We start from the raw sequence: 18,820 nt of genomic DNA, 5'->3' as shown, positions 1-18,820 counted from the left end.
AGCTGCATGGATTGGTGTTTTTGCTTTTCACAACTTCACGTGCCTTTCATCATTAATCTCACTAACTGCATCAGCTCATCCAAACAGAACAGAAAGATTGGCATAATTGGTCTATGGGTGGCTGAGATATATGTTACTTTTGTATTTCAATGTTGTCATCCAAGACTTGGCGTATGATATAGCAGAATAACGGATACCGAATCCAAGAAACAGTTAACCTGGAAGGGAGAAAACTAGAAGCAATTAAATGTAAATTCCGTGATGTTACATATAGAACCACCATTTTTGTTAAAAACACATTCCCCCTTAAATATTGTCACCGCAAGGAAAAACTGATTTTAATATGTTAATCATAAGTCAAAACTCCCTACATTTTAGTGCACATAATAATTTGGCTGTCATGTTATGAACATATAAACTTTACATTGGTGATTAAGGGCTTATATTTAGATTATTGTTAGATTTATTCTAAAAGTATAATAAAATATTAAAGAAATAAATTTTTAAATCTAACTTAATTACATAACTCTGACTTAAACAATAATACTGACTTAAAAAATTTGAATTTTAATATAAGACTTTTTAACACAGTTCTTTTAACAAGACTTCGGATTCAACTCTCCTACACTCACATTTAGAAGTTATAAAGTTAGTTTAAAAAATTTGAAAAAGAAGGTAGGAAAGATTGTGAGTTCAATCTCTCTACTAACTATTTACATTTGTCAATCAATAAAATAAATAAATTGTTAAAACAAACTTTAACCAATAATTCTAATATAATGTAAACTGATATAAAAGTACAAATACAAACACCAGTGTATGAATAATATTAGTCTTATAAATTTTAATGTAAATAATTTGAATTATCTAAAATGTAAGATGGGAAATAAATAGATTTGATTTAGCAGACTCTCCACTTTATTTATCAATAATATGAATTAAGTTATAACGTTTACATTAGAATTATAATTAAGCACATGCTGGTTTAGTCAGGCGTTCAGGCTATAAAAGGTATTCCATCTATTATAAAGTAAAAATTATTATAGTTTTAATTTTTTAAGAACTTTTGAAACTGACTGAAATTTTTGTTTTTAATTTGTAGACAAATAAATTACATCAATAGTTAAATTCATATCAAATAAGACATTTATATTTAAATGACACAAATTACAAGGAATCTATTTCTATGAATAAGTTACATAGCAATGAAAAGGAAAAGAGAATAAGTTAAAACGCTAAAATATTTACAATCCTGAAACTGCTAAAGAAATTAAGAACCATGTCATAAAAATGGAGAAAATAGCAATTGCCAATCCAGAGCTTTGACCACAGACATTTTTTTTCCGCTGAACTTCTTTTGGGGGTTTCCTTTCTTGGTGATGGCGGAAGGGTGAGGAAGGGAGAAAAGGAATGAGGAATTGCCAAATTATTTCATGAGATCAGGCACTAGAGTGAAATGTTGGAAAATAAAGCAAGAGAAAACGGAACAATTGTGCACTAAGCTTCAAAAACATGCCTACTCTTCCAGAGGGGATACAGAACGATTGTACATTGCAATCAATGCAAAAATCACTTGAATCCTGTCAAATTACCAGAGACGGCCAGAGTAAATTATAGATGATTCCTCACAAGTTGCCTGCCCCAGGTGATTGATTTTTCCTCATTTGTTGGAAGACGTCAAATCAAATTAATACTTTCAGGTTGGGCCGTTCCAAATTGGAATCTTTTATGTTGAGCATATAATTTGTCTGCCAAATTGACAATCTAAAAATATTGTTGTAATAATGCACAGATTCAGGTTCTAATAAAGGCGCCCCCTACACTTCAAGGATTCGCAAAGACAAGGAGATCCTTCACTAAGCACATGCTCGTACTGATAGTCATATGTTAGCTCTTCACCTAAAGCAATCTGTCAAAAAGAACAAAGCGAGACGTAAGCCATTGCATACAAAAAAAGCTACTAAAAGTGTGTCCACTGTTCACAAGATAACATGGAGGACTGAATGTCCTTCACAAACAAGGGACCAAACTTTGAATTGTTGTGCAATGTTCATTATATCCATGAATACCATTATTCACACGTCAACTGGGATACAGAAAGCAAATTTCTTGTAACATGTTTGTCAATAAGCCGGCCTTTACTTTTCATTAGTAAAGCAGGGTAACGTTTTATTAGAGATGTGACCTTCAATATCTATGATACAGTATCTTCACATATTATGTTTCTTATAACATACCAAATCAAGAAAAGAATTTGCAAGTAGAAATTGTTAAAGCATCATAAACATTGGATTCTTTTAAAGGAAATAGTCCAACATAGGAGAGTACTTACATCCCGATTTGCATAAAAACCGATATGTGCACGTTCAGAATCCATGCTCTCTACAAGAACTTGGTGATTGACCAGATTTGGGGTGCAACTACAACAACAACAACAAATTGTAAGAGAAAACCAACATAACGTACATAAAAATCAGAATGTAGTATAGTTACTAATCACAAAAAGTTTAGGCTTTTGTTGAATTAAACAAAATCATCATTGATAAAAAAAATAATATTTAAATTTTTAGTGCATTACTGTGGTTAATTGTTGCCAGGAAATAACGTGGGTCCAAATAGCACCATGTTAAAAGCAACTAGCCAAAAAGAGCACTAGTCCCCCTACAATGCATCTATTTGTAAGGAGCAGAAATACAGTCATCATAATATTATGATGATATTGATGACAAAGTGACTATCCAGGACATTCTTAACAGCACATTAAGAGCATAATAAATAATAGCAAGTAGCATGGATTCATGTACAGTGAAATAAGCAACATTTCTCGCCAAAAACTAATCCAAGATCAATTTCTGTTAAGTAATTCAAGTTAGATTGAAGAAAATTCATTGGAAGGAAATCATAAAAGTTTACCGGCTGCCATTTGAAACCAGCTAGCATAGCAAAAAAGAATCCATTAATGAACCATTTTGCTAGCAAAACCATGTCAAAGAGAATGTTAAGAAGAAAAATGTTCACCTATGATTGATGAATCTTGAAACATTTCCAAATTTAGTGGCATCAATTACATACTGAGCCTCTCCTTCAATCAATCTGCTCATATCATTAACACGAGCATCAATGTCGTAGAAATAACTGCAATGCTCTGTGCCATAACTGGTGTTGATATAGACCGAGTCAGTATAAAGTTTGGGAACATCAACTAATTTAAAAGAGAATATATCTTGAAAAAAGGTAAACCTTCTACGCCTATCATGTGCCTCTTTCACATCTAAAACTTCTCCAATGTATTCACACACAAATGTGCCACGTAGAATAGCTTCACCAGCCCTTACTGCCCATCCCTACAAATCACAGCCTCATAAAAGTCAATGTAGCAAGACTTGTGATTTGAGAAGTGTTTGGGTTAATAAAAAAAGAGTAACCTTTTTCTCTGTTTTAAAGACTTCCAATTTGACTCGTACACCATTCTGCAATACTCTATTTGGACAGGATTTATTGCATCTGCACATGTGATTACACTCGTAGACAAGATAACCTTCCTGCAGTTGTTTTAGGACAATCCCCATAATGGAACAAAACGAAAATTGTTAATAAATAATAGAAATAGAAAATAAATAAAAGGCAGAAATTTTCTGTATATGCCAATGATCTATGAAGGGAACTTGAGGCAAAATCATGTAATAACGATGGTTAAAAATATCATGTACGTAATTCTCAAAAATAAGGAAAGATCATACATCATGGTATTGCTAGTAGAGCTAAGTCAACACAGTAAAAGCAGGCATAATACTATTAGAAAACATAACCATTCAAGAAATAATGAAAGGGATAAAATTATTCAGTATTTTAGCAATTGCTAGATATATCATCACTATGTAAAGCATAACAGATGCAAAAGTAATTCTTTCAGATTTTATATAGAACAGTTTAATAAATGAAAATAAATTACCTCCAGGATTATTCGACCATTCTCATCATATGGGAACCTGCCACGCATTGGTTTCCCAAATATGTCTTTTGCATCATCATAGTCATTGCCAAAAAGGTAAACATGATCACATGTTTCAGGACAGCAGGTGGTGTATGGACAGGCACATCCCAGTTGCAGACTCTGCCAATAAACAGATAAGCTAAAGAATATTATAAATCAATTAAAAGAAAAGGGGTAATGTAAGCTATTTATTTCTTAAATTCTAAAAGAGAGAAAAGGCATTATGTAAGCCAAGCCAGACTCTGGATAGCTTTTACAAGTAAAAGGATTTTACAAAAACTTAGTAGCATATGATCTATTTTAGATTCATTATCCCTCTTTGTTAGGATTTGATCAAAGAACAAATTAAGTCTCAGTTAACTACCTCTGAATCAAGAATGAGGGATTGATCGAGCATTGGCTTTGTAACATAGGTAAAGCTCTCCCAAGGCCTAGAAGGGTTTATATTTTGTCCATTACAGCCATTGATAGGAAGAGAATGCACAAGTTCTTGATCTACCACACAAATCACTGGAATTGATTCCTTCCCAAAGCTAATGTCATCACACAAGACCACAGCTTTTTGCAGTGAACCTAACTTTAAAGTTCGTGAATTGATGATGCAGTGAAATTCATCCACCTCCCACTCGTCACTTGTAGGATCAGATGAATTCCCAGCTTTGGACATTACAGAACTATTAGGAAGAGACTCTAAAGGAGAGAGCAAAACTTGAGCCTTTGATACATTACAACCACTAGGACAAATAAAACCGTCCTGATGCCAACTTACCAAAATATTATGCTCACTGCAAAGTTTTGCTGCCTTCAAATAGAGCTTTTCAGGAAGAATTCCATATTTCTCCTCCAATGACGCTACAAGACTAACTTTGCAGCAAGCAGAGCGAGCAATTGATAAAATATCAAAATGGTTTGGACGAGGTTTCGTCTTCTGAATCTCTGAAAACAAAATCTTTGAAACAGCTGAGCATTGATGTTCAGCCAATCTACCAATGTTTGTTGTTTCAGTAACATGAGGTTGTACTATTATTCCCCCTGTGCCATGTGAATTTGTTTCCTGAATGCTTCGCTTTAAATTAGCATTAGCCTTATTTCTAAGCCTGTATGATGCTGCTGCCAAACTTTTTTTAAATCTGGGGCGGCTAAGTCTGCCAGATTTTAATCTGTAAGCATAATATCGAACTCCTCTCTTTGCAGGGCGACTGCTGGCCAGATTAGGCCCCATATGGGCAGCTTGGTGATGTCGACCTAGGTCAGGTAGTAAATCAAATTTCAACCCGCAAAACCTGCAAACAAATTTCCGAAAACCACCTGTATTCTCAGAATTATTCTCCAAAGGGGCTGAATTACCCTGATCACGTTTTACTGGAGAATCTTCACCAGTAGATAAAGTTTGCTGCTCAGGAGCTTTTGATGGTTTAAAATCAACAGGATGAACTGATAAAACATGCTGCCATAATTGTTCCGTATTTCCAAAATGACTCCCACAAGGGATGCATTGGAGAAGCATGCATTGTTCAACAAATTGCACATGGTGTCTCTCTTGAACATGTGTTTCCAACAGTTTCTTGTTAGTAAATGAATCCAGACAAATTGCACATGCATAGCCTCTAAATAGCCACTGCGCCTCCTTTTTATGACTGTCCATCCAATGGTTACCAAGCTCTTGGTCATCAGGAAATTCTGCAGAGCATAGCTTACACTTAATGGCATTTTCCTTATCATAGTAATCATCGTTTGTGGATGGCAAGAGAGGAGGTTCTTCCATAACAGAAGATATATCCATGTCATCATTGAATCCCCATAATGATTTGATTCTGGCCTTTTCACTGTGAACTAATTTTTTAAAAAACTCTCCTACACTAGAATCTTTAGAAGCTTCAGTCAGAGCCCACTGAAATTGGACATCCTTAGGAACAGGGTTTCTTAATGACAAAATGCTTTTAAGAAGCCTGTAAAAAAGTTCACATGCTTTATGCAGATGTACCTTTTGCTCCCATGAGTTGCAGTCCCTCAAAAGTTCTGTGAACACTTCTTTTGATACTATTCTACTCTTCCCATTTCTTGCACGCTTAAGCCAACTAGGGAGGTGACTTTCGCAATACAAGCAATACCGTTTAGGACCTTCCCTGCAAGGATTCATCTTATCATAGGGAGGGGAACCTATACACTGCAGTGACTCCATTGCATTATGATCATGTTCAGAATGCATGGGCTTCTCATTAGAGTTGTTTTCTCCATGTAGGGAATCACCACCAATGGATGACACTGGATCCATTTGCAGTGGACTTTCAACATTGACTAATACCAATTCTCTCGAGAGAATGCCCTCTGAACCAGTATAATTTTCTTCATGTTTTCTCTTTAGTGTATTCTGCGGTATATTTGAGATCTGCTCTGTTTCAGCATGTAGCCGGTGTTTCTTACAGAATAAAGAGCCAGGTAGGGCACGATGCTTACATCTAGTACCCAGAACAGTAGTACCTTCACACATAGGAGTATCAAGTGGAACAGGTTTTTCAGATTTCGTTGAGCTCCCCAAAAATCGTGAAGATAAATGTACACAACAGTACACATCACCGTCATTTGCCCATCTCACACACTGTCTTCCCTTTGCTTCAATATAAGCTATACATTGTCGATTCTTACTACCAAATTCTACAGATTTCGCAACAATCGTTTCCTTTGAAGGTGTTAATTCTTTGGTATGCAAAAAATGGGAATCAGTATTCTCAACTACAATTCCATTCCATTTATCGACCAAATGACCAGGTGAATCAGCTGCCACAGACATCTCCCTAACACCTTCCTGTTTGCAAGACTCATCTGCTAATGTGCTCAATATGCCCTGATTCTTAAAGAAGCCAGGGTCAGCCTGAAGAGCAACAGTTTGAGCCTTGATTTCCACTTGTGAAGCATGTGTATCCGCACGACGAACTTCAAGCTTGGCCCTTTTTCTACAAACCTGAAGGTTTGCTCGGAACAAATCATCATAACTCTGTTGCTGTGTGTCTTTGCTGATCGATAAGGAAGGTGGTGTCATAAACCATTTCATTACATCATGCTTCCAGGTTTTCCATTCAGAACTTAATGATGATTGCACTGGTGCATCAGGGAGAGTATTGATCCCATTCCACAAAATAGAATCAAACAATTCCTGAAAAAGAATAAGGTATAAAATCAATCAAACATATTGAGCTAAAAAGATTTGGCAACCGTTTAGGGCATGAGCATTAATTGTTGCTTGTAATCAAAATTTGGTTACTGACAACGTATATATTTTTACAGTAACAAAACTACATGGATCTATTTTTACTGTAGTTATATGTCCAGATATATTTTGGTTACTGACAAGGTATACATGCAGATAGTATTATTCCAAAGATAAGGAACATGAAACAGCATTAAATATTTTAAAAACTGAAGAAATGTAATCAAAGACATTAAAAGAATGATAAAAGAATCAATTAATTGTTCTATTTCTTTCTAAAATCGCGGAGTGATGAACCAGCATTCTCTTTTATCCGTTAGGTGAACCTCCCTTTGTTTTTTTGGCCATTTTGCATTTGTCTCTACTAAGTTATGACAAAGCATTTTATGATTATTTCAATGATCTTATTAATAAGCTAGAATAGAAAGTGAAACTATAGGAAACAAGCCTTTGCAATAAGTGCTGAAAATTGCGTGACTAGTAGCTATGATGCAGAAGTAATCCTAAGTGGTTCTTACCTGTACTAGGCACACAAATGTTGCCGGTTCTTAATGAATTCATACAGGAACATTGACAATATGCAATCACTGGGTCAGTACATATCAGATATCACTAAATGACAAGTCACTCTTTGTACTAATCCAGGTTCTTTTTCTAATCGTTTGGTTTTCTACTACTAAATGAAACAAACTACTACTTCACTCCCTTCAAATCCTACGCCTTCTTTACATATTTTTGCTAACATGATACCACCTCTATTTCATGATATTTATCATTCAAGGTTATACTTATTGAGAAAATTCTTAAATAATCCCAACTGGAGGAAAATATATCTGTATCTAACAAAATTAACCTCTATCGAAATACCCAACATAACATTATCACTTCATTAATCTTCACTCTCATTCCTTCTAGTAGATAACAAAAGGGTAGGATAAAATTGGAATAAAATATTTATTCTTTTTCTGCTTCTATTCAAAGAGATAAAATCAAACAAAACCCATTTTGTAAAATGGCAGATAATCTGAAGGAGTGTAAATATATTTTATAAAGTTCTATTGAAACCAAAAGAGCAGAACATTATCAAAGTTGTATTTGTCATCATCTAATCACTTCTTTTATAGGGCATAGTCTATTGGGTTCGTTAGGATGAAGAGATTAATTTCTTTTCTTTATTTGTTACAAGTTAGAAGCTAGATATAGGTGGTGGGACATACACTATAACCAATCATGGTGGGTCCTTATTTGATAAGAAAAAATGTTTCTCTCTTAAACACGACCATATCCTATTACTCAACGATAGTAAGAGGTCTAAATTCCACTATATTCACTTTGGTTTATGATAGCAACAAGAGAAGGTCAAAATACTAATAAATTCATGATGTCAACAACATTTTAGATCAAATTCTGCTTATTCCATTGATTACATGGGTTATAGACTGATCAAGCAGCTGAGCTTTAATGTCATTTAATCCGATGCACTTAATGAAAGAAAGGAAGTAAGATAAAAAGTGAGCAAAAAGTCCTGAGACATCCTTTAGCTACTCGGAAATTATATGCATTGCAGTATTCTATTCTTTTTTATTCGTGTCATCTTTTATGAGCAAAAGTATGCCAGTTGCAACAGTGATAATGCAGTAAGAACATAATCCATCTTTCTGGATTCTAGTATATGAATCGGTAGTCAGAATCACAAAATACCTCCTTCAGTAGCTCCACTGAGTCAGCACTATTTGCACTCTGACATCTTTCAGTCCAAGAGGTATAAGAGTGCCGTAACCAGTCAACATTTATATGGTGCTGCAGTATGCTCTGTAAGCAAAAAAAAATGCATTGAACTTCATTGGTCACACAAGAAAATAATAGACAATAATTCATGGAAGCAACCATTGTTGCATCCATGAATTAGGACTTACAAAACTTTATAGCATTAACATACAACCGACATAAATTGCAGAGACTATACAAAGAGATCTATAATTATTAGCATTCAACTTCAAAAGTATTGCTAATGCAGCCATCAGTCCAATCTAATATTAATTTACTTGATAAAATTGTCAATTACAGGTAAAATATGCTAAGCCAAGTACACAATATGAAATCATAAAATGGAAAAAGAATAATGGATAATGTACTTTATTGAGGAGAGAGAAAGAGAGAGAGAGAGGGAGAGAGAGTAAGAAAAGGCAGTATAAGAACAGGGGCAAAAAAATTAAAATGTTCCTTATTCCATGATGATATAATGAAATACATGATATACCAAGCAATGTAGAAATGAATTCATGACTGGTTTGTACGACATGATACTAACGAATTACACACATGCAGCATGTCATAGAAAGGAGAGGAGAGAAATGGTCCAGTATCCTCTAACATGCCATAAAAAGAACCATTACTATCTGAGAAAAATAATCAGAAGCTTGCAGAAACAATACGGAATAAGAGAATAAGAGACCTATCCATGTACAAAATATTTTTAACGAATACAGAATGAATAAAGCAGATACGAAACCCTAAACTTCACATGCCAAAGATAAGCATAAGAATGATTAAAGTTTGGTTCTCATTCTTTCAATGTCCAACATATCTCCAAATCTTAACCACTAAATCATCTTTCAATGCATTGCAACCCTATCAATTAATGTTCAACACTGATTTTTTTGTGCATAAAGTTCAAGATCAAAATATGACCAATTTTCACTTTTTAATAGACTTTAAATATATAATAATGGGCAAACTTATTGCAAAGCATATTATCACTTGATCATGCTAGTTGAAATCTTACACGCAATTTTTTGTTTATTCTGACACTCAGTGTATAAAACCAACAGAGAAAGATAGCTAGAGGGAGTTCAAACATTATGACAAAACAAATTTTAGAAATTTAAGTTTCCTAGTAATTATACAAATCCTTACAGTTTTAGCAAAACAATGCCTAGGATCAGAAAACAGTATTGATTGCCGGGTTGTGTTAACATCTACACATACAACTACACTTAACAACTGTAATTTAATAAAACAAGCACTGAGCAGTCATAAAGTTCAAGCCTACTCCAAAAACTATCAACAAGAATTGGAATTTACACTATGCAGCTTTAGAAGCATTCTCCCAAAATCAGAATAACCATTACAACGAGAAGCCTCCATGGCAAACTCCTTCCAGACCTTCATATCACGAGCAGTTTCTGTCAAAGCCTGTATGCATTGAAACAAACCTCCAGTTAAAAAGTGAATGAATATGTATATATGTGTTTGTATGTGTATATATATCTATATATATATATATACATATATATATATAGATATATACATATATATATATAGATATATACATATATATATAGATATATACATATATATATATATATAGATATATACATATATATATATATAGATATATACATATATATATATATATATATGAGAGAGAGAGAGAGAAAAAAAAACAGAGACTGCAAGAAAAGGAGCGGAAAAAAGGAAATAATGTCACCATCATCCATACATTAAAAGGAAACTGGTCGACCATGTTCAGCATGCCAACAACTAGCTTTCGCATAATAAACCGCCGTGCAACAGTTAAGTCTTTAACCATTTTGAGTCCCACCTGATGAGTCTTATATGCAATGGGATGGGGAAACTCATTAATTGATCTAACGAGCAGCATGTCTGCCCAAGAATAAATCCTTGTGTGTGGAAAGAATATAACAAAGTATTTCTTTCTTTCATGTGTTGGTTTTGCTTTCAACGTTGATAACGGCCAGTCAGCCCTTGCACACCGGATACCAGCCTGCCACTTCCCCCTCCACTAAAAAAGATAGAGAAGTCACAAAGTAATCAGCAAGGCTTGCATTTCTCATTTTCCATCTTTTAACAGAGTGTAAATCCTACAATTTTCTAAAAGAATTATGGAACACGATTGAGGAGGTTTCAGACAGAAACACAATGTGACCAAAGATATTCATGAATAATTTCTCATGATCAAGCATTCAAGATCAGTTAGAGTAGTGAATTAATAGTTTCTTAAACATAGAAATAATCATATCATTCATCAGAAAAGAATTATGCTTACCTTGACCCACAATGCCACTGATCCATCCCCCTCAAGCCACTTGGGTTCAGAACATGACAAGTCTCCTTCCCGACTGTTGTTTGGTGATTCACTTTCAATTGTATCAACAACAGAGATAGAGTTGTCAGATGTTAAACAAGGTTCATTCATAATGTCTTCTTCAAAATCATGGAAACCACAATATTCATTTTGATCATCCAGTTGACAGTCACAACATGAAGCTCCATTGCATTGGCAATCTGAATTAGTTGACAAACCACCTTGCCTTTCTATTTGAGGTCCCTGCATTTTATGTGATGATTCATTCAGCCGAGCAGCTACCAGTTTGTCTTGCCCACCACTTTCTGCACAATTAGTTTCTTCTTGATATACAAAAGCAGTTCCCGAACTCTGCTGAGTGCAATCAGATTCCCCAGCATATTGAACACCAGAACAAAGCACTTCCATGAGACTATTTCTAAGGTAGAGTTTTGTATAAGATAATTTGCATGCTATGCCTGATGACTCTTTACCTCACCACTCTGTTAAAGTAAAGAAGATTCAGTGAAAAAGTCAGACAATGAAGTTTTAGCCATGGTAATTTACAAAAAAAGTTCAAAATAAGAGGAATAAATTATATAGAAACTTCATGGCAGAAGCAGATCAAATTTAAAAAAATAAAAAGAATCAAAAAGCAAAAGGTAGCTCAATCACAAAGCTCCCACCACTTTGTTATCTACGATCTATAGAAGTACATAACCTTACCCCGCACTGCACGCACAGAAAATGGTACTACTTTCAACAACTAGACTCTACTTCTGAGAATACAGAAATCTTAGTTGCACCAAGGAGCGCCCTCACACCTTGAAGGATATTACAGAAAATTTATGTGTTCAGACAATATGTTGTAGAATTTATAAAAACACCATATATGTCCTTTTGACAAGAAGAAAACAAAACTAAAACTCATCTGGATTAGTCAAAAGTTCCAAGAAACAGAAAGTAGTTAACAAACAGTAAGAGTTTATGTAGATCCATTTTAGGAGTTTCAATGATTTCAAAATACAAATAATGAGATATAAACATGATAGAGCAAAAAAAAAAAAAAGAATTACCATATCAAGTTTCCCTCTTAAATTCTTACATTAATAAATTGGAAGCAATGAAGCATTCAATCTGTGTTAGTATAACCATTTCAAGGAAAATGTTGACTGCAGACTAGAATGTTAATGCTTATTTATCAGACTCAACTATTCATTTAACCTATTGACAGGTATATGTCTGGAATCTGGATGTTAATATGTTTCTGAGATCTATTCAGCAGAGCATAAATCAAAATGCCTTATTTCCTATCAAAGTTCAAATAACCTTGCTACAACATAGAAGAATCAGGGAGACAAGAACCATGATTACCTTGGCAAGAACGCATTTAGTTTTCATAGGAATTAGAATTTTGGTAGTACCGCCCATTCTCTTTAACTTCAACAAGAATTATATTAAATCCGTAATTATTAGTTTCACCTATTGACATATTTCTAGAGGTTAATTAAAATGCCATTTACCTCCATGATAGTCTTGCTACTCCATTGCAGTCCATACTAAAATCAGGGACATAATGACCTTACCAATAATGCATGTTTAACACTATCCCAAAAAGATTCGTAGGTTTGAAGAAGAATCAAATTTCTGTAGTCCTAATAGTGCATTAAGGAATTGAATATCCAGTGCTCATGTATGTGCATAAGTGTCTATTCTTAATATCCCTAATTCTAGCAAAGAGTAGCATGATTATTTGAAATTCAAAAGAAAATTAAGGCACTTCATTGTATTCCTGAATAACCATTAACAACAGAGCATGACCTCAAGACAAATCAGTCAATAGATAAAGTAAATAGCGCATCTAATATAACTGTAAACTATTCTCAGACACAGAACTGAGACAACACCTTGCATAGTGAACCATGACTAAATACATACTCGACCATGAATAACATTTTTAACGAAAACATCGTTACACTCTAGAAAATAAAACATCTCATAGTCATAGCATTTTTAATTGTTAATAATTAATTTTTAAGAAATTCATTAATGTTAAAAATATGAAGCACAAATACTTAAAAGTCGAGATTAATACATGCATCTCAATTTGGTCAGCATTTAATTCAAATATTCAATTAAATATCATTCAAGAATATTTAAATTTCTTGACGAAGTTTCATGTAAAGTAACTAGTAGCACGTACATTTAAAATTTATTAGTTCATCAATTAAAATTTTTGTTTATGGATTCTTTCTATGACTTCATAAGGCAATGGCATTAACGAGTTCATAAAATAAAAAGTGAACAAGTTAAAATCAGTTACACATTACATTATGCAGAATGGTTCAAAAATAAGTTTTTATCATCATCCAAAAAAACTTAAATGCAATGAATCATAATAAGAATAACAGCATAAACTCTGTGTAAATAACATAATATGGTCCACTACCCTCCCCGACTCTCGGGTTGTAGGGGTTGGCGACCCAACTTTCTGATTCGGCATATCCAACCCCTGCTTCAATCTGTTCAATGTAAACTAGAAGGAGAATCCACAATTTCCTGATTAAGCCCCCCAATGACAAAAATCGTCTCATAAATAACAGGATTTAATAAGTTAAGCATCATTTAAAAAATTGGCATTATTTATGAATGAATTTTGAAAAGACAACTAACTCCTTAGCGAATTATTTCTTAAGAAAATTTGAATTAATACTCGCACTGCAAAAATACTGCATGATTCCAAGTTAATATGTTGAGTTCAGATAGATTCGTACTTTATCAGCATTAAAGAAATTAATTCTTCCTTAATGGAATTTCAAGCTGAAGGAAAGTAAGATTCCCAAAACAAATCTAAGCAAAGAGAGGGATTTTGTAATGCCATTTACGATAATCAAAGCAGAGAGCTATGCCTAACATCATTTATATCTGAGTTCATCTCTCCAAGCTCAACCCTTAAACCCCACCCAAAATTTTATTGTACTGTTAAAATTTTATTCCACCGGTTAGGGTAGGAATGAAATGATCACAAATGTAAATCGCACCAGCAAAAAAAAAATTGTGCGAACAAAGCTTTTAAAGTTCTCAGGATTAACAGGCACAAAACCCGATTAAGGTCAAGATCTTTATGAAATCACATTCGGCACCAAAACCCTTAATGACGAAAACCCAATAGTGAAATTGGCCTAAATCCCTGCATTATTATTGTGGGCACGCTAGTAACATGATGATAAACCCTAATCAAAATCCATAGTCTATACTCTATTAAGATGACGAGCATGTAATGTATGTGCATGCCTCAAGAACGAATAAGATGTGCAGAATCGTAAAAGAAAAACCGGGCATGAATCAATTATACCCTCGACTAAATAGAGGGGCTGCTTAAAACGTTGAACGAAAAGGGTTAAGATCTTGCCTGCTGCCATTACTAGTACGTATTTTTCTGTTACCTATAGAGAAATTTTATAATTTTTTTTGGTATATAATATAAAGGTAGACACAAAATATATGCATATAAGGGATGATGAGCTAGGTCAGACACCATAACCAAATTGACTGGAAAATATGTGACATAAAAAAGAATAGAAATAACATTGGCTAAGCGAAAATTGAGAAAATAAAAATGAAGGTAGGAAAAAGGGGTAGTGGTAATGTACCTTAAAAATAAGAGTGGGGGAAGTTTACGCACGAAGGTCAGGGTCAGTATTTTGCTGGGTCTATTAGAGAGTGGTGGTGGTTGGATGATGGGTGGGTGAAAATGGCTTTCGTTTTTTTATGTGAAAAATGTTGTGCCTCTTTTTCCCTAATCGATGCCTCCCACACTCACTCGGCCTACTGCTTAGTGATTCATAGATAGAATAGATAGATGCTATGCATATTTCATAATTATATATATTTCTATATACTAAGTGCGCCTCTAGGTTTTAGACATTCCAACAAAGACGAGATGGGGTCAGGTCAGCTCCCCGTGCCCAAATTAAATCACAACCAAAATCTTTTTTAATATTCATTTTTTAAATACCCAAAAATTTGGAAAATAAGAGAAAATAGACATTTCAGTGTGGGGTTACACAAAATTGGGTCCTATATGGAATTGAAATAGGAATAGGAATAGGGATAGGGACTGGGTTGGTTAAAGGGTTTTATGAGCCTTCTTTCTGCATCCAACGCTCACGCGAGCGTGTACCACTCACGTCTCTTCATCTTCGTACTCCAATTTTATTTTTCTACCTTCTAAAGAAACTTCTGTTTTTATATTTTATTATTTCAAAACTTATAAATTTATTTTTTAATTTCCATATCTATCCTTTACCCTAAAAGCATTATTAGTTATAAGGGAAAAATCAAAAATAAGATTTGAATGTGGAAGGGTAAGATTGGCATGGTGGGCATCGAGATGCGAACAGTAATTGCCTGAGTTTTCGGTTAGAGAGAAAGGTCACGCCCAAACGATGCAATTTGCAAAAGATAAAAAATATAAAATAGAACGTACTTTGACTTTGTCTCTAACAATGCCACCGCAAATGAAACGATGTCGTATTTTGTATCTGCCGTTACATTTATTTTTGTTAGTTGAGGGCATCCACTCGCGATGGATCAGTGGACCACTTCCACATCATTCTGTATATATTTATCGGCAAATATTATATATATATATATATATATAATAAGTAAAATTATACTTAAACATAAATAATGATAATATAAAATATAATATGATAATATAAAATATAGATAATTAATTCTGATCATAGTTATTATTTTTTTATAGAACATTTAAAGTAACGTATTAAAGTACATACTAAAATGTGAGTGTAACATTGTTTGATTTTTTTAAATATTCACAATTAATTTGTTATGATCGTATTTCACTTATTTTTTTTATAATATAGTGAGTTAAAATTTATTAACTACAAAGGATAAATTTAAATGTTGTGAATTTACCATATATTTTATACATCAAGATGAATTAAATTAACTTTTTTACACTAAATAAATGAAATAATGAATTAAAAATCCTTGTATAAATCTTAAATCTAATATTGTAAAAGACAATAAATATCAAATTTAAAATTTATTATTAAAATTCATTTTTATTTGAGAGAAAAAAATTGAAATAAATTTAAAGAGTAACGGGTCATAATTTTTTTTAAATAAGATTTTAAACATAAAAAAGTAGTATATACAGTAATTGCGTAATTTTTTTACAATATTTAAACTTCGTTTTAATAATTATCAGCATTGTACAAAAGTTATACTCACGATGCATACCTATTAAACTAAAAAGCATGTCCTAAAAATTACAAATATATATAAACACGTCTATAGTAACATTAATTTTTTTATTATGTGATCATTAATTATTAATATAAACAGTTATCATTCAAATATTTAAAATTTTCTATAAATATAAAATCCGTATTTTAAAGAAACTGAATTGAAAATAAACTACATTGAATATGTATATTGGTAAATATTTAAATTTGTTAATATTCATAAATAAGATCGTCTATTTTTTATTTTTTTTACCTGATGCAGTGAGTGACTTTTTTTTTTTTCATACGCCAGTGATAGATAGTCTATGTTTCTATGTTTCTATATGTCATGCAATTTATATATATTAAGTGAATAAAAAAAAAGCATTATTATATAATTAAGAAAAGATGAAAAACAGGGAGAGATTCATTGATTGTTCTTACCTCAATGTTCGGTCGGCTATGTGTTCTGCAAAATTGATCTCTTGACCAAGATGAAAATCAACATCCTTAAAATGACAAAACCCTAATTGTAATTAATAACTCAAAGGATCAAACTTAAGTTTTAATTTAAATTTTCTTCTAGTTCATAACCATGTGACATGCAATCATAAGCAGAACGTCATAAAAATAACTTACTGAAACTGAAATTCTTCAGTTTGTTTTTGTTTGTGCTTACTGGAGGATTAAATCTCTTGTGAAAAATGGAATTGAAAGAAACACTGAGAAAGGAGAGAATGCAGAAACAAACAAAGAAAAAAAAGAAAAAGGTGAGAACAAAAGTTGAATATAATGAGAAGAAGAAAAAAAGAGAGGTTGCGGCTTTGCACAGGATGGAAGATATTGTGTGACTTGTTAAAGGTCCATCAATCTAAAACCTAATTTTAAGTCTTGCTTCTGTAACTCATTCTCTTCACACATTATTTAATTTATTTCCTTAATATTAATTAACTAATAAAGTATTTAATTAAATTTTAATTTTCTCATAAATTTAAATATTTTTAATAAATATTGTATGTCTATTAATATTCAAAGAGCCTATATTATTTAAATTTTTCATTTTTTTATTAGTTGGATAACATGCGAAAAAGAATATAACAATTACGTCATGAAAATATATATATAAACTCAATTAAAAATTATAAAAATTTTAATTGTCCAATTGACAAAAGAAAATTAATAAAGCTTTAACTAAAAATATACAATTTTAAAATACAATTTTATAGGACTTGAAATTTAATTCAACTTTAATCAAACAATCAACAATTAAGTTGACAACTACAATAAATCCTAAAATTAGAAAACAAGACCACTTATATTTTTATATTGTTTCTTTTTCATTAACATTATTTTCTCACTTTCCTTCGTTTATTTTATTTTTTGCTCATATTATCTTGAGTCCTTATACATTCTATTTTTTCTACCCTTGTTCACTGTAAAAAAAAGGAAACATGTGTTTTAAGTTTAAAAGGTTACACATAAAAACTAAAATATATTCATTTTTCATTTTTATAAACCACAATTTATCTGTAAAGTCAAATTTCTCTTTAAGTGTTCGAGTGACAGTATATCCATTTTCTTTTATTAAAGCCACGAGTTAGGGTTAATTAACAACAACGTTTTTTTTATAGTAAGTTTATTTCATTTTCTTTTGATTTTATTTTTTCTTATGTTCACATTGTGATTATTTGATAAAAATACGAAAATTTATTAGCTTAAGCCGCTAATGATGTGGTGTATTAAGTTTGACTTCTTAAAGCACCCTCAGCCCATTTTATTCTTTAGCAATAAGATAATCTAACCTTATTTTGAGTTAAATTATGATATTAAAGAAATAAAATACAAGGTATTTTCATATAAGATAATATAACCTTATATTAAGTTAGATTATGAGAGTAAAGAAGCGAGTACATAGTACAATGATTAACACATAAGCATATATAATAACTAATTATATTTTATTATTAATTATAATATAGATACTAAGAATGTGAATGATTACTTGTCTTAATGTTAATTGGTGCTAGTTACTTGTAAATATTGATGTAACATAAATTATATTTTTAATGTGAATCGAATATTGTGAGGACGGTATGGTATCTATAAATTTTGTAGGGTTGAGTTTTTTTATTATCATTTTATACATGTTTTGAATTTGATTAACATGTTTTCATAAACATGCAAAAATTGAAACTGTATGGACTGTTGTATCGTAATATAATGAATACATAAATGACTTGAGGTGAAACTTTGGAACTATAACCCTGTTGAAAATTATT

At 32.2% G+C, this 18,820-nt stretch overlaps 1 protein-coding gene across 3 annotated transcripts; it reads right to left on the bottom strand.

Moving 5' to 3' along the window:
* Positions 1 to 1,128: 1,128 nt before the first annotated feature.
* LOC108335683 (histone-lysine N-methyltransferase SUVR5) lies at positions 1,129 to 15,150 on the bottom strand. 3 transcript variants are annotated; one of them, XM_017571782.2, is made up of 12 exons: positions 14,943 to 15,150; positions 11,272 to 11,792; positions 10,705 to 11,007; positions 10,287 to 10,397; positions 8,904 to 9,014; positions 4,359 to 7,148; positions 3,953 to 4,114; positions 3,426 to 3,542; positions 3,241 to 3,344; positions 3,019 to 3,156; positions 2,333 to 2,420; positions 1,129 to 1,909 (listed from the first exon to the last, which is right to left on the bottom strand). In XM_017571782.2, exons 2-12 carry the CDS (start codon positions 11,716 to 11,718, stop codon positions 1,802 to 1,804), a joined length of 4,479 nt encoding a protein of 1,492 aa, XP_017427271.1. In that variant the 5' UTR covers positions 11,719 to 11,792; positions 14,943 to 15,150; the 3' UTR covers positions 1,129 to 1,801. The 3 variants fall into 3 exon arrangements, with proteins under 3 accessions (XP_017427271.1, XP_017427272.1, XP_017427273.1); XM_017571783.2 differs by lacking the exon at positions 14,943 to 15,150 and adding an exon at positions 14,645 to 14,889; XM_017571784.2 differs by lacking the exon at positions 14,943 to 15,150 and adding an exon at positions 12,016 to 14,628.
* Positions 15,151 to 18,820: the final 3,670 nt, after the last annotated feature.

The sequence above is a fragment of the Vigna angularis genome, chromosome 10 (assembly GCF_016808095.1).
Source record: "Vigna angularis cultivar LongXiaoDou No.4 chromosome 10, ASM1680809v1, whole genome shotgun sequence".
In the NCBI taxonomy this organism is placed as follows: domain Eukaryota; kingdom Viridiplantae; phylum Streptophyta; class Magnoliopsida; order Fabales; family Fabaceae; genus Vigna; species Vigna angularis.
This window is presented reverse-complemented; position numbering and strand designations above follow the sequence as displayed.